We start from the raw sequence: 11,715 nt of genomic DNA on the forward strand, positions 1-11,715 counted from the left end.
ATAGTCACTTTACTGCCTCCCATTTATGTATATTTGTCCCTTATGACACCTAATAAATAATAACTAATCTTAATTTTCATTAAGTACTTCTGGGAATGCAGGGATTCCTTCTGTGCTCCAATAATTGATGAGCAGATTGATTTCTTGAAAAGCCTAGAGAACTCTAACAAAATGTATTAGGTTATAGTGTCTTTGAATGTAGTACATTTGTGCATATATTAGTTATTTAACCAAGAATAAAGAAGACTGAAAATATACTGACCAGTCTCCACCATCACAAGCAACTAAAGGAATGGCTCTTGTTGTAGGAGACAGAAAGAATCACCTATCTATGAAGCCTCTGGTACAGCTCACAGAAAGGGGATGTGGAATTGGCTACCTGAGAATATTAAGATGCAATATTTTATCTACTAGTAAAAAGACTTAGTGTCAGATGTCGTTAGGGTATACTCAGAGAAAGAGTGATTTCTTCCACATCAACTGTGTTCCTTCTCTTTCATATTCAACGTAGTCAACTTAGAGTGAAGACAATACATTTCCAATTTGCTGATGGTAATGCAAGCATTATCCTCCATGTTTCTTACATTATGGCAGGGAGGAATCAGATAAGACTAAGGGTTGACTACCCTACGGATCTGAATTTCCAAAGCTGGAGGCCCTGGTTTCTCTAGATAAAAGCCAGTCGTCAATGATCCTATCAATAAGTTGAGCCAGGCTTTGGGCAAAGAGCTGGTTTCCCAGAAGGCAGGTGCCAGCTCCTCTGATCCCTGAATGACCTCAGCTTGCATCAGCTTTTACCAATCCCACTTCAGCTGGATTTGAGATAAGTTTTAACTAATAAGTAATATAAGTAATATGCTTGTATGCCTTGGTATATCTCAATAAAAAGATAAATCTCTTTTGTTTGTCCTAGAAGATGCACTTTCAACCAATAGTATCTAATAAAAGAGAAACATGGTAATTGGCGTACGACCGCTACCCTTCCCATTGGCTAATCAGCGAGATATGCAAATTAACTGCCAGCTAAGATGGTGGCCGACAGCAGGCAGCTTGAAACTAACATTAGGCTTGCTTGCTTCAGTGACGGAGGACTCCAACATTCCCCACCTGCCGCTGCCAGCCTCTGAGCTGGCAGTTTGAAACATAGTTACAAAAATAGAAGCTAAACAAAACCCCAGAAACCAGCTTTCAGCTAGCCAGGATCTCAGACCTGGAGTTGATACAGAGTTTCGATTGTAGAACCTAAACAAACCAGATACCTGCTTTCAGGAGTGGAGGACTAAGAGCTGGAGCCTCAGAGCTAAAGCTGGCTCAGAATAAAAAAAGAAAAAGAAAAAAAGGAACAGTTGGGAGCTTCCGTCCCAGCCTGGCCAGGCACCCCAGTGGGGACCCCCACCCTGATCTGGGACACCCTTCAGGGCAAACCAGCCAGCCCCCACCCGTGCACCAGGCCTCTATTCTATATAGTAAAAGGGTAATATGCCTCCCAGCACCGGGATCAGCGGAGCCTCGAGGTCTCCCAGCACCGGGATCAGCATGACAGGGGGCAGCGCCCAAACCCCCTGATCGCCCTGCGGCTCTGTGTGTGACACGGGGCGGGGCCACAACCTCCCTATCCGCCCTGCTCTGTTCCTGACAGGGGAAGGCGCCCCAACCCCCTGATCGGCCCTGATCTGTGCCTGATAGGGGGTAGCTCCCCAACCTCCTGATCGCCCTGCGGCTCTGTGTGTGACAGGGTGCGGCGCCCCAACCCCCCCACCCCACGGGCCCTGCTCTGTGTGTGACGGGGTAGAGCCATAACCTCCCCATCGGCCCTGCCCTGAGTGTGAGAGTGGCGGTGCCCCAACCCCCTGATTCGCCCTGCTCTGTGCGTGATGGGGGAGCTTCCCAACCCCTGATGGGCCCTGCTCTGTGCATGACAGGGAGGAGCTCCTCAACCCCTTGATGGGCCCTGCTCTGTGCATGACAGGGGGGAGCTCCCCAATCCCCTGATTGGCCCTGCTCTGTGCCTGATGGGGTGGCACCGCAACCTCCCCATCAACCCTGCCTTGAGCGTGACGGGACAGTGCCCCAACCCCCCAATTGGCCCTACCCTGAGCATGACTGAGGGTGGCATCGCAACCTCCCAATCTGCCCTGCTCTGTGCATGACAGGGGGCGGTGCCCCAATTCCCCAATAGGCCCTGCTCTGAGCCCAACCAGGGGCTGCACCTAGGGATTAGGCCTGCCCTCTGCCACCCGGGAGCAGGCCTAAGCCAGCAGGTCGTTATCTCCTGAGGGGTCCCAGACTGCGAGAGGGCACAGGCCGGGCTGAGGGACCCCCCTTCCCCCCCGAGTGCACAAATTTTTGTGCACCGGGCCTCTAGTATATATATAAAAGCCTAAGTGACCGAACAACCGGATGACCGGCTGGTAGCTATGATGTACACTGATCACCAGGGGGCAGATGCTCAATGCAGGAGCTGCCCCCTGGTGGTTAGTGCACTCCCACAGCGGGAGCACCACCAGCCAGAAGCCAGGCTCATGGCTGATGAGCGCAGCTGCAGCTGCGAAAGCCTCTCCTGCCTCTGCAGCAGCGCTACCGAGCAGCAGGGGTGGTGGCAGCAGCAGGCAGAGTGGGGCTGGGATGAGCATGAGCCGTGCCTGGCCCCAGCTTGGGCTCCTCCCCAACCTCTTGCCACTTCCCGCACTGCTACATCCTTTGGGGGATGTCAGACTGCCACAGGGGATCGTGCCCAAACTGGCACTCTGACATCCTCTAGGGGTCCCAGATTGTGAGAGGGCACAGTCCAGGCTGAGGGACCCCACTGGTGCATGAATCTGTGCACTGAACCTCTAGGATATTATATTTATTAGTCTTTTTGAGGATAAGCCAGATTTACAGTGTTTCATTTTATTTCCTCACCACAAATGTATGAACAAGCACCCTTTTGCTAGTCTTTCCTCGGAGGCGGGTCTGGATATTGACTGGGAGAGACTGTTATTTATTAGTGAGAGATCTAATAAGAGTGTATTTGGAGAAATAGAACTTAGTAGAAGGCAAGAACATTTATTTCAACAGGATCATCATCAAGCCTGAGGTGGAATCATCTAGAATAGTGGTTCTCAACCTTCTGGCCCTTTAAATACAGTTCCTCATGTTGTAACCCAACCATAAAATTACTTTCGTTGCTACTTCATAACTGAAATGTTGCTACTGTTATGAATTGTAATGTAAATATCTGACATGCAGGATGGTCTTAGGCGACCCCTGTGAAAGGGTCGTTCGACCACCAAAAGGGTCGCGACCCACAGGTTGAGAACCACTGATCTAGAAGAAGTGAAGGTCTACATAATTCCTTTAGAAGGAGGCTAAGCCTACCTTTTGGCTATTCTGATATCATCAAAGTAATCATTGGATTTTCCATTTTTGTCATGAAAAGCATCTTCCTCTTGGCAAACTATTTGCTTCCAGTGAATTAGTTAGAGTTATGGGTTACTCTGAATAAATTATAACCTGCAAGAGATACTAGTTGATAATTCATACTCTCCTGGGAAATATTGAAGTAAAGTTTCTACTGGCAATAATGTCACATACCTTATTATGGTTACATAACTTTTAACTCTTAAAAGTTTTAATTTTTAGACTGAAAGGATGTTTTTTTTTAGAATGTGTATAGAAAATTACTTTTTAAAAGAAAAATGAAAGTTAGTTTTTTTCTTCTGTAGTCATGAAAACCTATTAAGGTAAAAATTTTTCCAAGTACAGTGATATTTTAAAAAAATGTAATGACAATAAAACTCTCTTTTGCAAATATATATATATATATATATATATATATATATATATATATATATTAGCACAGTGTTCAGCCTATTTAAAATAGCCATAAAAACAAGTTAAGTGACTTTCCAGGCCTACAACTACAGAGGTTGAATTTTTAAATTAATTTTAATAGAGGTCTATCAGAAATGTCTTTGTAGGTTAAATCTCAGAAGTATGTAAAAGTCATCTATGGGTATTTGTGTTATTAATGATAATCATAAAATAGTAAAGCTTTGTGCTACTCATCAGTCAATATAGATCATGGCATTGAGAGTTATAGCATTTAACTCATTGTTTTCAGTTAGGGCACCTTTGGATATTTTTCTCCAATGTAGCTCCAAACCATGGAATTGGGTCATTATTTTCATCTCTGTCACTATGACCAGCCAGCACACCTGGACTCAGCTCTAGGAGCTAGTTGGTGTGCCAGCTGATTGTTATGATTTTAGTTTGGGGTTTCCATTTGTTTCTTTGTTGGTAAAATGTATCACCCTATATTATCAGTGATCTAATGAACAACTGGCCACTGTTAGGGTATCATATACTGTCCCTATGGATTACAAACACCTGAAATATATACCTGGTATTTGCTATTTGTTTAGTGTATTGTGGATATGATACTGTGTTGTGGTCTTCTTTCTAGTTATACACTGATTGCATTGTCTTTTTGTTTAAAAGATTTTGAGTTTGATTATGCCTTCTATTTTCTTACTAAAGAACACTTGTACTTTTGTCTATAAATATATTCTTGATAACAGCAGCTTCTCAATTCATTGTGTATTGCATATTGGGAAAAGTGTATGGATAAGTCATGCATGTAGGAAGAGGTGCGTCTGGCCATCCCTGCCCCAGAGCTGACTCCTTCAACGTGGTGGACAAACTGCAGGAGAAGAGAAGAGAAACCACCGTGAAACCCCCGTTCCTTCCTCTAACTTTCTTTTCTTCCTTTTCTCTTGGCAGGAACTTTTTACCCCTGAATGCAAGTTTAAAGAATCTGTTTTTGAAAACTATTATGTCATCTACTCGTCCATGCTGTACAGACAACAAGAATCTGGTAGAGCCTGGTTTTTGGGTTTGAATAAAGAAGGGCAAGCTATGAAAGGAAACAGAGTAAAGAAAACGAAACCAGCAGCTCATTTTCTACCCAAGCCATTGGAAGGTGAGTGTTCTGTGTGTCTTATACTTATCAGATTTAGTACACATTTATTCTTTACATTGATAGCTCTGCTGTGGCCACAGGAACCCTTGGGAAATGCTCTTTATTTTGACTTGTATGGTGGTTGCACAGGTGTCTACTTAAGTTGTAGATTTAAGAGTTGTACACTTTATTGTGTATAGGTATATCTGTGTCTGTATGTGTATGTAGATACATATATACACATATTGATAGAATGTATACACATACATAATCCATTAATTTAAAAAATTCCAGCAAAACCCTATCTCTGATACTTCTAAAGTCTCAAATCCTCTCTGTCCCTAGAAAATTTTAATTAACTTTAACATTTTAAAAATTTGTAATAACATTACAAGTCTGTGACTGTGATAATAGGCATATTAGAAAAACTTAGTTTTGAGTATTACAGAATAAATACACTTGCCCATTTTTATGTTATCTAGATTAAAGTAAAACCATATTCTTGTGAATTAATTATTATAAATACAGAAAATGAAGAGTCAATAACTTGTCCTTTAAAGAACTTATTGATTTACATATCTTCCTTCCAAGCTGCATAATTGTTTAGTATCCTTAGTTGTGGTGTTACCTTCTTTTACATTCTCCTGTAAACAGTGAAGGCATTTACTTTTATCAGATTCTCAGAGGTAAGCTATAAACTTTTGTTAATTAATCAGAAATATCTGCACCTTTTTCATCAAGGATTCTGTTAGAAGTGTCATTTATTTTTATCTATATAAATTTATTTGAGAAGTACAAAAAATTGATATCGAGGCTTTTCACAAGTGTTTTCTATTTAAATACTTTTGTTTACTTTTCACAGAAAATTAGATCTACAATAACTAAATAAATACTTTAAACTAGTTTAGAAGGTTTGATTTTCTGTTTATTCTTTATTCCTACAGGAAAGCCTTAATCATAAAGAAAAAAATCCACATTGGTTTCATAATCTATATTTTTTACATAGGAATAAGATAATTTGAAATATTGAAAGTTAAATATTTATTATATGTCAATGTATAATTAGCTTTCAGTTTGCCTACGTTTGGAAAACTACTCTTGTTGATTAATACCATCTTTATAATTTCAATGATGTTGACTTCCTATCACCCTTAACTAAATTTGCCTCGAGAACAAGTCATTTAAACCCAAATGATTAACCAGCAGGACCTATCTAGGAAAAGAAAAATTGTTCCAGAGTCTGAAAAATTAGTAAATTATTCTCATTACTAGTATATGATAAATCATAGTACAAATTAGAGGGTAAATAAGGAATTAGAGGGTTTCTCTGTTGTTCTAAAATAACATCTCTATGATTTGCTTCAATCTTTTATTTTTAAAATATTTTTATTGATTTCAGAGGGGAAAGGAGAGGGAGAGAGAGACAGAAACATTAATGATGAGAGAGAATCATTGATTGGCTGCCTCCTGCATGACCCCCACTGGGGATGGACCTGCAACCTGGCCTTGAGCCCTGACGGTGAATCAAACCATGAGCTCCAGGTTCATAGTTCAAGCCCAACCACTGAGCCACACTGGCAGGTTTGCTTTATTCTTTTAAATGAATTTTGAAACCATCAGACTTACCAATATTTAAAAGCAAGTGAAAAATTTAAAGACTGTCAATGGAAGCTCTAAAGAAATTTTTATTTGTTCACTTTCTCGATTTGTCTCCTTATGTTAACTTTTTAATATGGACAGTTAAGAATTGACTAAATTTCTAAAAATTTGTTTCTTAGCTGCATAAATGTAATGAAAACCAAAAAAGTCCTTATGTTTCTCTTACCTGAAGCAAACTCTAGAAACCAGATCTTTTGTATAACCAACAAGAAATATCTTGAGAGTCTAAAGGTGTGGTGTAATAATATCACTTGTATTTCAATCACACACTGAACTATTGTTGTGTGCATGTGTTGTTTATATGTATATATGAAGAAGAGAGAAATAGTATTTTCAAATAATTAGCAGATAGAAGTACTCTAAAATAAACGAGGGTGTATTGGAGTGACAGAGGTTATCACACAGTGCAGTTAATAGAGGAAATTAATTTCAAGCTTTCAAGACCCATACAGCATATAAATTATATCATTGGAATGTTAGGACAAATTAGCTACTTAATTAATCATTACTGCTCTGGAGAATTCATGTCTCTTATACAGTTTCATACTAGACAATCAAGGTTAATGCTCTGAGCTGTTGTCTCCTAACTGAATTGGTAAGCAATTGGAAAGTGCTTCAAGGACTGTGGATGAATCCCCTTTACCAACTTGCTGAGTCATTTAATATAGGTCTGATGTACACCAGCACTTTGAAATATGTGTGCTACTAAAAAATCACATGATTCATTGGTGCAAAAGGTAAAATTCTACCACCTTGAACATGGAGAATGTATGTGGTAGTTCTTCCTAACTAAACATAAGGTCTCTTCATAAAGTACAGTAAGACCACACTTAATGTTATCTATAAGTTTTTGGAAACTGAAATTTTAAGCAAAACGTGTTTAATGAAACCAATTTTAAGATAATCGGTATAAACAAGAGTTAAGTTCCCACTGCATATTTCTGGTCGCAAAAATATCACCAAACTTCTAAATAAACACCCATTACACTTTTAAGATTAAACAATGAAATAAATGTGAGCTATACATACATTTAAGAAAGATGAATAAAAACAAGAAAATTCTTTTCCAACCCACTTATTCCAGTTCAGGGTCAAGGATGACGGAGCCTATCCCTGCAGCTCAGTGCCCAAGTTGGGACCCACCCCTTCATCACAGGAGTTCTCACACCCACCTCCACTCCCTCAGACTGGGACTGTGTAGCCATGCCAGCCTACCTCATGTGCACCTCTTTGGGATGCAGGAGGAACCGGAGCCCCAGAGAAAACCCACACAGGCATGGGGAGAATGTGCACACTCCACACAGATAGTAGTCCCAGCTGGGAATCAATTTTTTCCCATCAACATTATAATGAAATGAACTGGAACCAAATTACATTATTCTAGGACCTGCTGCATCATAAACTCTCAAAAGCCGAAAAAAGCAGGCTGGGTAGATCTAATACACTGTTTCTGATGGCAGATGATTTTAACTCACCTAGTTTTCCCCAAGAATCAGTCGTTCTTAAATATTTCCCCCAGGATTCCTGATAATCATTTTCCAAAAAGCCACATGAACTCTTGTGATTAACTGTGTAGCCAGACACTATTCAGGCAATTTCTCAGAGCTTACCAGATGTCAGTCCCACTTGCTCTCTTACCATTTTGTGCTTCTGCCTTGCATGACATCACTTATTAGATGTTTAATAATATATTAGAAAATGAGGCATAAAAATAGAAAATGCCACGCAGTTGCCTTCAGTTATTTAAGGGTCTCTTTTCATTATCCCGAGAGAGAAAATATAAACAATGACCTTTGAAGGCCCTGATTAGGGAAAGTGAGTTCTTTGTTATTGTTTTGTATAGCTTGGATGTTGACACTAGTGTGACTATGTTGCTTTTGAACCACTTGAGAGAAAAGTAACTTAATGATCTAGTGCAGTGATGGCGAACCTATGACACTCATTTTTTTGGTTGATTTTTCTTTGTTAAATGGCATTTAAATATCTAAACTAAATATCAAAAATATAAATCTTTGTTTTACTATGGTTGCAAATATCAAATAATTTCTATATGTGACACAACACCAGAGTTAAGTTAGGGTTTTTCAAAATGCTGAAACGCCGAGCTCAAAAGGTTTGCCATCACTGATCTAGGGTGTAAACACTTGACAAGATGAATAGGAATGAGTGGTTCAAGTGTTGACAGTGTGCAGTGTGAGGGAAGTTTGAATTTTCCTTGCTATGCAAAGAGAATTAGATTTAAGCTTGCCATTCTCCTACTGTACATCGTGTGTGTGTGTGTGTGTGTGTGTGTGTGTGTGTGTGTTTCATATCTTAGGCCCTCAAAGAGGCTATGTCTCCCATTTAAACCTTCTTTCCTGGACACACATCCATGCACACCTATGTACATGTTTTAGTTATATAAGCCAGAGAATGTGAAGGTAGTAATATCTTCTATTTGGGGACGGGTAATGACTGCTTTAAAACAGGTATCCCTCTCACTGGCATTGCTTTGCTTCAGGGAAACAAGGACAGGGCAGACTGCTGTGGTGTGTGCGTGTACTGATTCTTGAACTGAACTTGGTAACGCTTCCTTTTCCTCTTTTCTTCGTGCCCTCCTTCCTGTCATTAGTTGCCATGTACCGAGAACCGTCTTTGCATGACGTTGGAGAAACGGTCCCGAAGGCTGGGGTGACGCCAAGTAAAAGCACAAGTGCGTCTGCAATAATGAATGGAGGCAAACCAGTCAACAAAAGTAAGACGACATAGCCAGACCCTCACAGGTGTTGTGACTTACTGGTCCCGAGCACAGCTGAGTGATTTATCCTTGCCAGACATTTCTGCTCCCGTGGCCGAGGAGCAGCTGGAAGTAAGCGGATGCTTGCTCGCTGCTGTCTCGAACTTCTTGGTTGCAAGAGGATAAATCTCCACCTGTTGCGCCTCCTACAACAAGAAGACACCTGGACAACCAGCTAAACTCAGACCATGGAATGCCCTACCAGATATGGAATGCCTTTTTAATATCTTTTCTGTGACTGTGACACTTCATGTGAATGACATACTTCACAAGTACACTCGATACCTTGCCTGCTGACAGCTACCCATAATCCTTTTTCAGTCCTGTTTCAGCAAAATCCATGTGTTTAAGTTCACTTTTGTAGCACACAAATACTATTGAGTAATTTCTAGTTAGAAGCTGTAAACCTGTGCTATTATGGATTTCTCTTCTTCCCGTTTTTACAGGGCTGCTCGCTCCACTGTCCGTGACCTTTTGCAGGGATTGTGCTCCTCCAAATCTTACACGTTGCAGTTGGCTTAGTTCGGAGAGCGATCAGGGAATCAGGAAGCCTTCTAAACCTATTATTACAAAATGCATCATAAAGATTAAGAGTGTTGTCTCTGGCTCACACTATCAATTAAACACACATATACGCTCTGTTCAGTGGCAGGTACTGTGCTCCTGAGGTCGGCGTTGCCGGGGTGAGAAGTGGGTCAAACACAGTCCGTGGGAAGTTCTCTCCGATATGTGTTTGACACCCCCCTCTAGTTTCTTTGTGTGTGTGTGTGTGTGTGTGTTTTATACATATCACAAGCTTACTGGTAATGGTAACATTTGCCTTGCCCAGCGAGCAAGACCCACTGGTTTTTGAGAAAGTGGGTCCAAAGAACTCTGTAGGCCTTGTAGGCCTGATTAAGGTTCATTTTTTTTCATCTACTAATCCTCATTATTTGGAAAAAGAGAAAAAAAAACACACAATAATTACAACCTACAAGAGTGCGCTACCTAAATCCATTTCAGATATAATCCTTCCTATTTTTAATGAACCGAACTTATTGCCATCCGGGTTTTGGCTGCATTCCACTCATACTCAGCAGAGCATGGGCAAGGCGGCTGTTGTGTTCTTTTCTGAAGCAGCAAAGCAAACCTTAGTTATAACTTAGACTTTAATATTTTTGGTGTTTAATGACACGTTTTTAAACTGGACACATTAGGAAATAATATTTTTTTTTTAGCTCAGCATGCTGAGTCAGGTACTGTGTATTTCACCAGTCCATACCTCTAACTCAGCTTCTTGGGGCCCAAGTTGCCCAAGGGCCGGGATAGAGGGGTGCCTTGCCACGATCTCAGAATGCAGTCTCTTGAATTGTTCTAGATCACATTAAAGGCAAACCAACACGTTCAAACATCAGGTTTTCGGTCCGTTCAACCGATTTGCTTTTGTTTTATTTGCTTTCTTAATTTCCTTTTAAATAACTCTGAGCTTAGGGAAGACAACTACCAAGAAAGGCCGCGAATATTGTCTACACAGTGAAGAAACTACGCAAAATGTTCAATATTGGATATAAAGAGTTTCAAAATGTTTAATACTAAACTGTTTGGAAATATATTTGTTAACTCTGTGTACACTTAATAAAATTCAATGTTTTGTTCTTGGAAGAGTTAATGGAGACCAAACTGAACCTCATTTATAGAAAACTATATGTGGGATCATTATCCTGGCCTCTTGTTATTATTTCCATGTAGGAGGATGGCCCAGTCGCCATTTACCCACATTTGCACTGTATTTACTGGGAAATTATTTTGTCACTGCTTTTCTAAGTCTCCATGACAGCCCTTGCCCAGCATTTTAAAATATTGTCCTGCTTAGCTTATTAAAGATTTAGTATAAATTTAACTGTTTATGCTTATTTCATTTTCATATCGGATTCCATTTTAATAAAATAAAAAGTTAGCATAATGTTTGAGTAGATTTATTGTTGATTATGCTAAAATACAAATACAAAAAAAAATGGTTCCTTAGACCATTCTTGATTTCTTGTTACACCATTTTAATGCCTATTTTTTTTAACAGGATAAGTTAAAAGATATTAGATGAATTTCATTAACTAATTATTTAGGGAATACATATAATTCATAACATGTGGCAAACTATGAGTAATTTAACTTAAAATTCCAATTAGATGGGCTTACCCTACCCCACCCCACCCCAACACACACATCAAGCAACCCCACCAATTTGCTTTTGGTAATCAGACCTCATTTGATGGTTTCATTTCCCCTGCAAGCCTGTGTAACGGTTAAAATTAAGACAATATTTATTTTCTAAATAACTGAGATTTATGTACACACCTGT

The 11,715-nt window shown here is 40.0% G+C and overlaps 1 protein-coding gene across 3 annotated transcripts in view; it reads left to right on the forward strand.

Moving 5' to 3' along the window:
* Window positions 1–11,349, forward strand: part of FGF14 (fibroblast growth factor 14) — a 569,134-nt gene extending 557,785 nt beyond the window's left edge. For 2 of the 3 annotated variants that reach the window (XM_081082495.1, XM_081082493.1), the window contains exons 4-5: window positions 4,765–4,963; window positions 9,213–11,349. In XM_081082495.1, the coding sequence (XP_080938621.1) occupies window positions 4,765–4,963; window positions 9,213–9,349 (336 nt within the window). In that variant the 3' untranslated portion in view covers window positions 9,350–11,349. The remainder of the gene's footprint in view (window positions 1–4,764; window positions 4,964–9,212) is intronic. The other variant, XM_081082494.1, reaches the window with a different exon arrangement.
* The last annotated feature ends 366 nt before the right edge of the window (window positions 11,350–11,715 follow it).

This window comes from Myotis nattereri (assembly GCF_964212035.1).
Source record: "Myotis nattereri genome assembly, chromosome: 2".
NCBI lineage: Eukaryota > Metazoa > Chordata > Mammalia > Chiroptera > Vespertilionidae > Myotis > Myotis nattereri.